We start from the raw sequence: 14,770 nt of genomic DNA on the forward strand, positions 1-14,770 counted from the left end.
GGGGTAGCAGCTGCATGAGTGGAGAAGGGGGGGGGGAGGGGGAGACACACAAATACAACAGATGAATCAATAAGGGTTAGCAAAGGAGCTCCGACAAACATACAGTTGTAAGCTGTAGGCACAATCAAAATATTGTGGTGGATATTTTGAAATTGAAACAATGTCATAAAAATGGTGGACAGTATGAGTTCAAAATGGTGTAATTATTGCATTAGAATATCGCTGGTAAGGAAAAATGCTTAAGTCATACAATTTAAAAGGGCATAGTTTCAAATGTTTTTTTAAGGGTAAGTTGTAGGCCTTCATCACAGTAATTTTTTTTTTTCCGGTAAGGCAATTGGGGTTAAGTGACTTGCCCAGGGTCACACAGCTAGTAAGTGTTAAGTGTCTGAGACGTATTTGAACTCAGGTACTCCTGAATCCAGGGCTGGTGTTTTATCCACTGCGCCACCTAGCTGCCCCCACAGTAAAATTTTTAAATATTCACAAAGTAATTTGAGTTATTTTAATGCTATACACAAAAATCAATTTCAAGATTTACAATTCCTATGAAAAAGTTAACTCCTTGGAGTACAAAATAAAAAGGAATACATGGAAATTTTCAGTGGCTGAGGGGGAAGCAAAATAGTATTCATGGTCAAAGTTCTTTTGGAATTCTTCCTCACTCCTCAACATCAAATTATTTTCCCCTCCTATTAAACAGGCAGTTAATATAAAAACCTGATACCAAGACATGATATTTAAACCATGTCACAGTTTGTGCAAGCATTAACTTGTACTGCAACACTTTTTAATGTAGCTGAAATATGAAAATGACCCATCTTTGAGGCTTGGTCGTTTTCTGGTCTTTTAAAGTCTTTTTAAATCACATATTCTATTCATCAGTTCTTTCTCTCTCTCTCTGTCAACATGTGTGCAGGAATCAAAATTTTCCTTTAAGGGTTGCTTTAGTTGCATCCCATTATATTTTGGCCTGTTCTCTCATTTGTTGCTCAGTCATTTCAGTCATGTCAGTCATGTCCAACTCTTTGTGACATCATTTGAGGTTTTCTTGTCAGATATACTGCAATGGTTTGCCATTTCCTTCTCCAGCTCATTTTACAGATGAGAAAACTAAGGCAAACAGGGTTAAGTGATTTGCCCAGGGTCACACAGCTAGTATGTGTCAGAGGCCAGATTTGAACTCAACAAGGTAAATCTCATTTACCTACATTCTTTAATATATTTTTTTTTTGTTTTTTGCAGGGCAGTGAGGGTTAAGTGACTTGCCCAGGGTCACACAGCTAGTGTCAAGTGTCTGAGGCTGGATTTGAACTCAGGTCCTCCTGAATCCAAGGCCAGTGTTTTATCCACTGCGCCACCTAGCTGCCCCCTTTAATATAATTTTAATGTCTCTAGAATTTAGTTTTGACCCACTCATTATTTAGAATAGTTTAGTCTCTTCTTGAGTCTGAATCTTTGGTTCATTATTTCCTTTAATGATTACATTTTTTATTGCATCATGGTTTGTAAGAGTGTGCTTAGGATAATCTCAGTTTGAAGGGACCCCAGATGTCCCCCATTATGAGTCCTACGAGACCACAATGCTTAAGAAAAGAACTCTGGATTTGGAGCCAGAGCACCTGGGTTCAAATTCCACCTCTGCCACCTACTATGGTGTGACTTTGGGGAAATTAAGTCTTTTGTGCCTCAGTCCCTCATTTAGAAAATGAAGGAAGCGGAGCTCCTTCCTTCCCCTTCCCTTTTTCAGTACTATCTTGCCCCACTAGAGTCTAAGCTTCTAGAAGGCAGGGCCTGCCTTTCTTTTTGTTTGCATTTCTACCTCCAGAGCTGGGGATTTAGAGTCTGAAAAGGCCTTAGGGATCATCTAGTCTTTCAGAGAGCAAATGCTTGCTGACTATATGACCAGATGATTTAGGCCCTTTCAGACTCTCAATCCTTGATCTTATGATGACCTTCATCTGAGGACCTCTATCTATAGTAAGGGGAAATCCAATACCTCCTCAGACAGTCCAGTCCATTCTGGAGGCCTCCTATTTGTTACAAAATTTTTTCTGATACTGATCCTGAATAATTCCAGCAATTTCTTCCCACCGTTCCTATTCCAATACTGGGGTCAAGTAAAACAAGCCTAAGTAGAAAGATAGTGTGATACACACAACGAAGAGAATATTAGACTTGCATTCAGGAGGGCATGGGTTCAAATCCTGCCTCAGACAGTTACTTAATTTCAAATAACTTCATTTCTCTAAGCTAATTTCCTCCTCTGTCAAATAAGAATAATAGCATCTACATTACAGGGTGGTTGTGAGAATTAAAATGAGAATTTATGGGGCAGCTAGGTGGTGCAGTGGATAGAGCACCAGCCCTGGAGTCAGGAGTACCTGAGTTCAAATCCGGCCTCAGACACTTAACACTTACTAGCTGTGTGACCCTGGGCAAGTCACTTAACCCCAATTGCCTCACCAAAAAAAAAAAAAGAAAGAAAAGAAAAGAAAAGAAATAAAATGAGAATTTAAAACGCTTTACAAACCTCAAAGCGCTTTATAAGTGTGAGCTGTTATTAGCTATTAATTTCTCTTCCACAGGGGCAGCTAGATGGTGCAGTGGATAAAGCACCAGCCCTGGATTCAGGAGGACCTAAGTTCAAATCCAGCCTCAGATACTTGACACTTACTAGTTGTGTGACCCTGGGCAAGTCACTTAACCCTCACTGCCCCGCAAAAAAAAATAATACAAAGTAAAAATAATGTGAGAATGTTAATTTCTCTTCCACATGATAGCCCTTCACATACATCAGTCATCAATTTGTACAATTTATTACGTTTTTTGTATTCTGCACTGCTAACAGGTTGTTCTAAATCTATAATCCTATGATTCTCTCAAAAGTCTTCTCCAAGTGGCATTTTTAAAACCAAAACAACTGGGCCTAGAGAGAAAAGAAGTCCTGATGGGTTTTATTTATTAGAACCTAGCTCTAATTTGCCAAAATTGTTGTGATATTAATCCATCCTTATTAACTTTTTAAAAATCATCTCTCTACTCAAACCTGACAATGCCTGCATTGTATAGTCAGCATTATAAGCTTCAGTTTTATTTCTAAAAATAAATTTTACACAGACGATATAGGAAAAATTATTATTTGGGGATCACACAAGATCAAAAGAAAGGCAATATGAGAAAGAAATCATGCACCAAAGTTCCTACTCCAGTACCTCTAAAAACTGATGGCCCTGGATTCCTGAAAACTATGCCATCATAGCAACATGAAGCAGGTCCCATCAAGTCAGAAATGTTTTTGAGTGATTGGCTGTATATCTGTCACCCAAATATTGATGTCTTAAGTTCTGAGAGATTTATTATCATGTTGCCTACAAGGTGATGTTTTTTTAGACACAGCAACTCCCAAAGAACTAAGGCATAACTTAGGCACAGGAGGTATCATCTTCTTTGATAACAAGAGTTTTCATATTGATGAAATGACAGGTTATTAAAGTTGTTGTTTCGGGGGCAGCTAGGTGGCGCAGTGGATAGAGCACTGGCTCTGGAGTCAGGAGTACCTGAGTTCAAATCCAGCCTCAGACACTTAACACTTACTAGCTGTGTGACCCTGGGCAAGTCACTTAACCCCAATTGCCTCACTTAAAAAAAAAAAAATCATTAGTTAAAGTTGTTGTTTCAACTTCATTCTCGAAGAGGACGGTGACATTGGGTGATATCATGACTTGCAGTGAACTGGATTTTAGGTGAAACAGGGCTGTGCAAACTCATCAGCCTCACTCTCTCCTCCAGAGTCATCTGGGACCAGTGGCAAGATATAGATCAGGATGACTGGAGATGGGTCCGGATGTTTGAGGCAACTGGGGTTAAGTGACTTGCCCAGTCACACAGCTAGTCAGTGTCTGAGGTGAGATTTTAATTCAGTCCTCCCAACTTCGGGGCCAGTACTCTATTCACTGCGCCACCTAGTTGCCCCATGAGAGCAAATGTATTTTGGCAAGGAATTTTATATTATACTTGCTATTTTTTTCTTATTCCATTAAAATTTAAAATAATTAAAATTGGGGGGTTTTATTGGATATTCAATCTCTCTTGTTCAACTTGATTAATATTTGTTTTAAATATTAAGAATATAATAACTTTTAAAAATATATCATAAGTTCTTTGAAGGCAATCACCCTTTTAAATTTTTTATATTCCTCAATGGCCAGTATACAGTAAGGACCCAACTAATAATACCAAATTAAATTGGAAAAACAAAAAACTGTTTCTTTAGAAAAAAATACCAAAGGATTATATAAAAATAGAAATAACAAAAATGTAATTAAAATTCTAAATTTTAATCAGGCTCTTGGAGTTTAGAAAACAATGATTAAATTTTTCCCAAATAGACAAAATACCAAAACCTGTCTGTCAGATTAAAATTGTGAATTTACAAGATAAAAAGCCTGTGTTAGTTTATTACCAGTTGTGTTGTTAGTTTTGTCCATTCTCAGCAATCTCATTTTGCTCATTCTCAGCAAACATTAACAAAAAGATTGTTTTCACTTTAAAGTACATTTTGCTCTCTGGTCTACTGTATTTAAGTATGAGAAAATTAAATGAACACAGACACCCTATTTTGTTGAACACTAAACACTAGTTTGGATGATGAAAGCTTATCAAAGCATGGTGGGATTTTAACTTTGGCTCCAGAAGGGACCTCAGCCCCTCATTGAACAAATGAGAAAACTGTGACCTAAAAAAGTAAAATGACTTTCCTGGGTGGAGGTAAGAATCTAGGTCCTAGTACTCCAGAAAGAGCACTCTTTCCACTATCCCACAATGCTGCTCCTCACAAAGAGACAAATTTATGATTGTTTGTTTCTTTTTTTAAATGAACACTAAAAGTGATAAGGCAAGAAAACAAAAACGTTTCAAATGTTTAACTCACTAGAACTTGTAGAATTGTCAGTATGCTGGAAGAAAAAAGAAAAATGTTCCCCACAAAAATGGGGAAGGTTCACTAAACTGAACAGACCCATGCAAAATGCCACAATAGAGAGACTGGTGACCACTTCTGGATTCTTAAAATACCTACGGACTAATGGAAAGTTACTATTTGAATTGGTCTAGCTTTTACCATCTTTGATTAATTGTCAATTTCTTCATTCTTTACACTATATAAGTTAAAAGACTACCTGAGATTAAGGCACCAACCTTTCGTAGTATTGATTGTTGTACTCCAAGTACTGAGAAATTTTTTAAGCAACCAAGAAACATTAGGATTTAAGTAATTAAATTATACATTAGGATTTAAATAAATTTGAAAGTTAAATGTACTTTTTGTTTTTTTGTTTTTGCAGGGCAATGGGGGTTAAGTGACTTGCCCAGGGTCACACAGCTAGTAAGTGTCAAGTGTCTGAGGCTGGATTTGAACTCAGGTACTCCTGAATCCAGGGCCAGTGCTTTATCCACTGCGCCACCTAGCTGCCCCCTAAATGTACTTTTAATACCTAGATTATGATGACCCACTCAAAATCACACATTTATAGGCTAAAGAACTAATTTAACCTTGAATGACTAAGGCTTTTTTTTAATCTTACTTTTCATTAAAGAAAAACTTAATCTCATGTAGCCAATGATGGTTTCCAAACTATAGTTATAACAATACTGAAGCTCAGGTGTGGCAATTCAATTTACAAAATGGATCTTTTTTTTTTAAGCATCTAAAGAAGTATTTTTTAAAGAAAGTCATGGTTTTTGTAAAATTCAAATAGTTAAAAGAATCATCATTATTGTCCAAATTATAGGAGACCCTCAAATATAAGCTGTATCCCTAAAATGAGATTTATTTTAAAGGAAAATAGAAATATACAGGCATACACTGAAAAATAATTGATTACAGACAACACTATAGTTTGATATAAGCTAGAATTGGAGTAAGGGTAATGAGGAGAATGTAGACTTGAATCAGACCAATATAATATATTATCTGCAGATGCTTCAATCATACTAAGAAATGATAATCAGTTTATTAGAATACAATACAGTACTGGCAATAAAAGAATTAAAAATACCTTGATCTTTGGGTCTCTAAGATTTTTCCTAGTCCATTTATTGATCTGAAATAAACAAATACAGAAATAAACTAAAAAACAGTAATGTCACACTTTCAAAATCCAAAGCAAAACCAAAAAAGCAATGAATATTACAGCTGAAACAAGGACTAAATAAGCACAAACACTGACTCAGGACTAGGAAAAAAACAACTGAAAATTGTACACACCTAATACTGAAATTATTTTTTTTCCTGAAAATTGAAATAAATTTATGCCCAGCTGATAATAATGATAAAACCTACCATTCTTGGAAACGTTTTTTCCATTGACAGGTTCTTCTCTGAATAGCCAGTAGCCCCATCATTTTTAAGCTATCTGAGGGCTTACTGAAGGGCACTGTTCCATAGGCTTTCCTTAGCAAAATCAGCACCTGAAGAACATTGCTCTCTGTTCTAGGGCACAGAAATTACCCTATCTACCTTCCCTCAGAAAGGAACTTAAATGTTGGCAGAGTTAAAAGTTACCTTGGGATAATGGCTATAAGCCAATTTGACTTTTGTATATGGATCTGTCCCCTTACATCACTATATGAAGTACTGCTCTCAGTCTTCTGAGGCCTATTTCTCAAGTTTCCTCCTGTTAGCTCCCACTAGTAAATGAACCAAATCTATTCACTCAGATTCTTCTTCTTCCTTTCTGTGGTTACCTTAAGCTTCTGATCACTGATGCCTCACCTATAAACCCTGACTATATCTCTGTGTCTATGACCAATGAATGCTGTCTCTAACCTACCTACTCAGACTTCATACATTTCCCATGCCCTTCAGTTTTGCTTGAAAACTCACTCAAACCTCAGCTTTACCGTCAACATCCATAAAAACAGCAAACCTCTGTCCCTTTCTATGTGTATTCTATGAATAGTTTCCCTGGCTGTAATTTCTAACCTGTGTGTCACTTTCACTGTTGGGGGTCAAGAGGTTTTTGTTTCATTCACATTATTCAAGTTGCACACCATCTATCTTCTCACCATGCACTTTCAATGAAGATGATGAAGCAGCACAAGTTAATCCTCCATTTTTCTTAGAACCACAGACTTCGAGGTGAAAGGGACCTTGGAGATCATCTTATTCAAACCCCTCATTTTATAGATGCCGATGAGACCCAAAGTGTTGTGTTTTGTTTTAAATTTTAGTCTTTTATAACCATCCCTGACAATAAGATTACATGCCCTAGACAATGTCCATATACTCTAATCTCTGCCTACAGATTGAGTATCCCACCTATGAAGCTACAAAGGCAAACTTTTCTGTTTCTAACAATTTACAAAAACAATATTTTTTGCTTTCTTTACTGGACGACCTGAAGGCTACATTCCCCTCTACACTTTTAATTCTCTTTCAAGTTTTATTCAGCAGGACACTAATGTGAAGAGTTAATGAAGCAAAAGGCTAAGAGACCCAAGTGATTTCCCAAATCCTTCCCCCAAAACTCTTATCCAGTACCCTTTAAGAGAACAGCAGAGGGGCGGCTAGGTGGCACAGTGGATAGAGCACCGGCCCTGGATTCAGGAGTACCTGAGTTCAAATCCGGCCTCAGACACTTGACACTTACTAGCTGTGTGACCCTGGGCAAGTCACTTAACCCCCATTGCCCCGCAAAAAAAAAAAAAAAAAAGAGAGAACAGCAGAAAGCTGAATGATTAACAATGGCATAACTACTGAGTGCTTGACAATTAAATGACAGCTATCTTGCTGGGTTGCAGCTTAGACACCCCAATTATGAGCATGGGAGGTGTGAGTGGAAGCATTACTGGTCACCTCTTTCTTTTTTGGTTATACAGGCTATATGTTTTTCTCAAAAATCTTACTGTTACCCACTACTTTTTTTTTGGGGGGGGTGAGGCAATTGGGGTAAGTGTCAAGTGTCTGAGGCCAGCTTTGAACTCAGGTCCTCCTGAATCCAGGGTGGGTGCTTTATCCACTGCGCCACCTAGCTGCCCCCTACCCACTACTTTAAAATATGGCACTGAAACTGGGTTATTCAGATGTTCAGAATCAAAGGAGACATAATCAATTGTCTCAATGCATCACAGCATCGGCCAGACTCCTAGTCTCTCTGACACTACAGTACAAGGAAAAGTCTCTATGCTATTAGACATTCAGTATACTTCTTTTCTTAGGAGAGATAAGCACAACTTTTCAAAATGTAAATTATTAATATGTGACTACCTTTAAAAATTGCATTAAATGTGCAGGAAAAAATTAAACCCTCGTTTTCCGTGAACATATATTTTAAAGAATCACACGTGTTTTCAAAGAGCTGGAATGATGAGTTACTCAGTTCCACTGTTTCCATTCTACTCTCTCAATTAATACTAACTGGTTTGGATGGCTACTGCTTTATAAACCAGTCTGAGATCTGGAAATTCTCTGCTCCTTTCAGGCCACTCTCTTTTCAGCACTTCCCTTGATAATCTCAATTTCGTGTTTCTACAAATAACTTTTGCTATTATTCTATACAACTTGGCTACCCACTGCTCTGATTTTTCATATCTTTCACAGAGTCTAAAACAGAAAGTCAATAAATCTAGTAACGCCTAAGTTTATTTTTCTTGAACAAATTAGCCACGTTTTATGACCTCCAAAGAACAGAAGAGGCACAACTAAGATCATATAAAGAGAGATGGAAATAGCCCCTACTCTTGAGAGACTTAAATCTAACAAAGGAAAAAAGAAAAATGGAAGTTAAATAACAGTACAAAACATCATGAGAGGCCCTGGACAGTAACAGACAACTCTTATAGGATATTAGTGGAATGAAAGACCTTTCTAAACAAGAGTAGTCAGGAAAAGATTCGCAAAAAGATTCTGAGTTGGAGCTGGACCTCAAAAAATGAGTAAGAGAGAGAAGGAAAAAGAGAGGAGGGGGAGGGCTGTATAAGCAGGGGACAAGGCAAAAACCTAAGGAAAAAACTGATGAGGCATGCTCATGAAACAGTAAGTCAATCAACCTGATTGGAGCAGAAGATTAATGTTAGGGTAAGGGAAGAAAAGACTGGAAAGGTAGGTCGAAGATAGGCTACCAAAGGCCTTGAGTACCAGGCAAAAGAAAAGGGTCTTGATGATGCAGGAAAGGAGTCATCATAGAAAGGAGCCACTGAAGTTTTATTATCTTACTCCTTATCTTAAGGATTAATCTATAATACTAAGAAAGCTAAAAATGTTTTTATTTGCAAGATATGCATATTTCAGTCTAACACATAATACACAATGAATTCATTCTAATAGGCTATAACTTATGAATGTTTTACAAACAGACTTAATTTTGCATCAACCAACGACGTTTTTCAATCAACATCAACTTATCATAAGTAAACTCTGTGACCACATAAAATTCTGCTATAACACCTTCTGTCCAACAATCCACTTACTGACATAATTCCTGAGGAATTAAAATTTGGAGACAAAGGACCAGGGTGTGAATCCTGGCTTTGCCACCTGTGTAACCTTGGCCAATCACTCAAAGTTTCTGAACCTCGGTTCATTTGTAAAATGATGGGGATTGGACTAGATGATCTCTGTGGTTTCTTCCAATTCTCAATCTAAGATTCTATGGACTGATAGTTTTGCCTAACACTATGTTTCTGAGGATGCGACTAATCCAATTAACAATGTTAAGTGGTTGAGGGCAGCTAGGTGGAGCAGTGCACAGGCTCTGGATTCAGGAAGACCTAAGTTCAAATCCTGCCTCAGACACTTGACACTAGTGGTACGATCCAGGACACACCTCATCAATCTTCATTGCCCCACCAAAAAAAAAACAACAACAAAAACAACAGTGTTAAGTGGTGTATAAATGAAACACATTTCAAATAGTGAGTGGTTAGCATATAAATCCTGTACCTGATGATTGTTCTTATTTTAATTAGTTCCTCTTCTGCAACTAGGTCGGTTTTATTGATTATTATGATATCTGCCAAAGCAACCTGCCTAAATTTAAAAAGAGAGAAAACAAGAATTAAAAAACTAAATACTTAAGTATGAGAAGCTTCTTCAAATCATCATTCCCAGTTTTAAAAAATATTAGCCTATTATGCAATCTGTGATTATTGATTTATCACTCTTTAGTCAAAGTGAGTAATACTGATTATTATAAACTAAAAATCAGATCACATCAAATATTTACTAAGTCCTTCATGTGGTACACACACTTGCAAGGCTTTGAAGGGAATACAAAAATGAACAAGGCACAGTTTCTACCCTCAAGGAGCTTATGATGTAGAAAAACAGTATATAACAATTTTCTTTATACAACTCATTCTCATCACTATTGATATACTATCAATTAGACAAAAATAATTTTAACAAAAATTCTGGCCCAAGAAAAGTACAAATATGTCAAAAAAAATCAAAGTATGGACTTAAGCAAATAACAATGATTAATCTTTAGTTGTCTGCAAAATTGGTTTTAAAAATAACAGTAAAATTGTGTTTGCTAAAATGTAATACTTAAGAAAGCAACAAATTATGGTTATCTGACTACATTTTTTTGTTTGTTTTATTTTTTTTTAATTAATAAAGTATTTTATTTTTTTCCATTACATGTAAAGATAGTTCTCAACTTTTGTTTATACGAGCTTTACAATTTCAGATTTTTCTCCCTCCCTCCCCTCCCTCCCCCCTCCCCTAGACAGCGGGTAATCTGATATAGGTTATATATATATATATATATATATATATATATATATATATATATATATATATATATATATGTATATATATATATATACACACACACATACATAATAACATTAATCCTATTTCTGCATTAGTCATGTTTAGAGAAAAAAATCAGAGCAATGATGAAAAACCTCAAAATAGAAAAAAAACAACAGCATCAAAAACAAAAGAAATAGTATGGTTCATTCAGCATCTATACTCCGCAGTTCTTTTTTTTTTTTCCTTGGATTTGGAGATCCTCTTCCATCACCAGTTCCCTGGAACTCTTCTGTGCCATTGCACTGGTGAGAAGAATATAGTCCATCACAGTAGATCAACACTCAATGTTGATGATACTGTTTACAATGTTCTTCTGGTTCTGCTCATCTCACTCATCATCAGCTCACGCAAGACCCTCCAGGTTTCTCTGAACTCCTCCTGCTCATCATTTCTTACAGCACAATAGTATTCCATTGTATTCATACACCACAACTTGTCCAGCCATTCCCCAATTGATGGGCACCCTCTCAACTTCCAATTCCTTGCCACCATGTAAAGAGCAGCTATAAATATTTTTGTATATGTGGGTCCCTTTCCCCCTTCCATGATCTCTTTGGGAAAAAGACCCAAAAGTGGTAGTGCTGGGTCAAAGGGTATGCACAGCTTTATAGCCCTTTGGGCATAATTCCAAATTGCTCTCCAGAATGGTTGGATCAGTTCACAGCTCCACCAACAATGGATTAGTTATCTGACTACATTTTAAAGTAATATTCCTGAGACCACATTAGCTATTTTGAGGATAAGATGACAAAAAATAGTAACAAAAATATACTGTAGGCTCTTTGTCATCATCACAAAAAATTTGAGTATCTAATTGTATAGGACACATACCTGGTAATATTTTGATGTTTTAAAATAAAACGCACTCCAGGGGCAGCTAGGTGGCGCAGAAGATAGAGCACTGACCCTGGATTCAGGATCTGAGTTCAAATCCAGCCTCAGACACTTGACACTTACTAGCTGTGTGACCCTGGGCAAGTCACTTAATCCCAATTGCCTCACCAAAAAACCCAGCAAACAAACAAACAAATGCACTCCAAAGGACTCCTAAGACATCAGTAAAGAACACCCTCAAGCTACTGTGCTCTCTCCTACCCTTCACTGCCAAAAAGCATTCAAAATTCCTGCTGCCATTTCCTCTCCACTAATTTGCTCTTTAAATCTCCCAAATCAGGCTTCCAATCCCATCACTCTACCTCAACTGGCTTTATCAAAGATTAGCAATGAATATTTAATTGTTAAGTTCAATGGCCATTTTTCAGAGCTCCTGCTTCCTCACCCCCTTGCTCTAGCTTCCATGACTCCTGGCTCTCCTTGGAAGTGTCTTGACTATTCCTTCTCAGTCTCCTTTGCTATGCCATCATTTATCTTGTGCCCTGCCAAGGTTCAAGGGCTTCCTTCTTGCCTGACTCTACTCTGTCCACTGACAATCTCAACTGTTCCCATGAATTAAATTACCATTTTGACGCAGACTTTCCCCAAATCTCTATAAAACTACTGGGCTCCAGTTTTGTATTTCTGATTGCCCACTGACTGCCCTGTTAGCACATCAGGAACAGAATTCATCATCTTTCCCCTAAAACCTATACTTCATTCAATTCTGTTTTTGTGAGGGAGCATCATCACCTTCAAAGTTACCTAGATTTCTAATCTTTGACTCTTCCCCCTTTTCAATGATATCCAATATATCCAATCAGTTGCCAAATACAATCTCAAAAAGAGCTCTCATCTCTGGCCATATTCTCCATTCATAAAGCTACCATGTCAGTTCAAGACCCTTCTCACCATTAAACTGTAGTTTTATCAGTATTTGCCCCCTAGTAAGCCCCTTTCCAATCCAGCTGCCAAATCATCATCTTAAGGCAGTTCTACTAAAAAATCTTTGTTGGCTCCCTATGACCATTAGGATGAAATAAACTTCTGATTTTTAAGGCCCACAGCCTTCTTTCTCACCTTAACTTCACATTATTCCCCTTTATGCATTCTACATCCAAGCCAAAGTGGACCATTAGCAATTTCCTAACTCTTTCCAAGGAACATTCAAACAAGCCTTCCTCATGCCTCAAATGTAGAGCCTTCTTCATCTTTACCTTCCAGATTCCTTTCCTTCCTTCAAGTCAAAGCTCAGGTGTCATCTCCTCCATGAAACTTTCCTTGATCCATTTCCTCCCAAACCCCTGTTAATGTGCTCTCCAACTTTAATTAATCTTAGGGCACTTTGCTCTTCATTCCCTAATTTGTATTATACCTGTCTCCAGAAATACAGCAAGCTCCCTGAGAGTAGGAAATATTTCGTTTTGTTCGCCAAAAGCCTACTATGACGCCTTTACCTAAAGATGTGTTAGTCTGAACAGAAAATAATAAGAATATATGCTTTTGTTGACACTTGACTTTTCATAGTGTGCTTTTGTTCTCATTTTAAGGAATGTTTTTTTAATTTAACTACCAACCAATCTGAGCATCTTTTAAAGACATGTACTGCTCCTTCAATGAGCACCTCATTGAGGGGCAGCTAGGTGGTGCAGTGGATAAAGCACCAGCCCTGGATTCAGGAGGACCTGAGTTCAAATCTGGCCTCAGACACTTACTAGCTGTGTGACCCTGGGCAAGTCACTCATTGCCCCTAAAAAAAAAAAAATGAGTACCTCATTGCTTCATTGATCAGGCCATCTGCTTTTTCTTCTGTTAAATGCTAAGAAGAAAAGAGACAAAGTTTAAAATTACTTATCTGTCATTTACATGAAAAAATTATATCTGAATGTCAATACAAGATATTTTATTTTAGATTCCTTCATTATCCCCAAAATATCTGTTAACATATTTTTACACTATCAAACCCTCCTTCCTCCAAGCTCATTAACTTTTTTTGATAATTATCCTATTCCCAAATTATTTTGGGGTTTTTTCATAATCCAGGACTTCTTATCCAGTATTAACACTGTTCACATATATAAAAGTATTAGACTTGACTTCTGGGTTAGTCTTTTTTTTATGTAGGACTTCATTTTATTTATTTATTTTTGTTTTGTTTTTTGTGGGGCAATGGGGGTTAAGTGACTTGCCCAAGGTCACACAGCTAGTAAGTGTCAAGTATCTGAGGCCAGATTTGAACTCAGGAACTCCTGAATCCAGGGCTGGTGCTTTATCCACTGCACCACCTAGCTGCCCCCATTTTATTTTTTTAAGAGGGAGAGGAGAGTTATCCTTGAACTGGAAAAAACAACCTATAACATATTTGATGTTAGTCACAGTAGAAGGAAATGGCAAATCACTCCAGTATCATAGCCAAGATATCCCCAAATGTGGTCATAAATAATCAGACACAAATGAAACAACTGAACAACAACAACAAATAAAATATTTCTAACTCATTATTTATGGAAGGGAGAAATAGGCTTTAGGAAGGTGTATACCCAGGAGTGTGTTGACAAATGTTTAAAAACCAACTCTTCAGAAAAAAAATCACTTCACACCTTTAAGTTTAATCTGCGTTATTAACATTTCCTTAAGTGTAGATAATCAACAAAACAATAAATCAAGATGATCTGTAGCATTTGCTGATTTCTGAGGCTCACAATGAATATTTAATAATAAGTCTTGGGTATGAATTGGCTTCAGCACACCACTGAATGTATAGTTCCTTTGATTCAAATTCCCATGCTAAAATGATGCAACCTATATTAGAGATTAAAGACTCTCTGGAACTTGTAATAAGCAGAATATCTTATGGAAGCGTATCTTATCACAATACACAAGGATTGGACAAAGGATATGATTCTAGTCAAGAGGTTTCATTAAGAGGTACTCATTAAAGCCTGTTTCCTCATCTGTAAAATAAGAGTTGAACTACATGACTTCAAAGGTTCCTCCCAATCCTAAATCTAGCATCCTATGATTGTATGACCTGCTTTGTAGCATTATTTATTAAAAAGACAGTATGGAGGCAGCTAG

General features: G+C 36.9%; 1 protein-coding gene across 2 annotated transcripts in view; it reads right to left on the reverse strand.

Moving 5' to 3' along the window:
* Window positions 1–14,770, reverse strand: part of LOC122737166 (COBW domain-containing protein 1-like) — a 63,940-nt gene that overhangs the window by 21,697 nt on the left and 27,473 nt on the right. For both annotated transcript variants that reach the window (XM_043979633.1, XM_043979634.1), the window contains exons 7-9: window positions 13,465–13,511; window positions 9,944–10,030; window positions 6,060–6,104 (exon numbers count right to left, since the gene is read on the reverse strand). In XM_043979633.1, coding sequence (XP_043835568.1) covers window positions 6,060–6,104; window positions 9,944–10,030; window positions 13,465–13,511 — 179 coding nt within the window. The remainder of the gene's footprint in view (window positions 1–6,059; window positions 6,105–9,943; window positions 10,031–13,464; window positions 13,512–14,770) is intronic.

This window comes from Dromiciops gliroides, chromosome 1 (assembly GCF_019393635.1).
Source record: "Dromiciops gliroides isolate mDroGli1 chromosome 1, mDroGli1.pri, whole genome shotgun sequence".
Taxonomy (NCBI): Eukaryota; Metazoa; Chordata; class Mammalia; order Microbiotheria; family Microbiotheriidae; genus Dromiciops; species Dromiciops gliroides.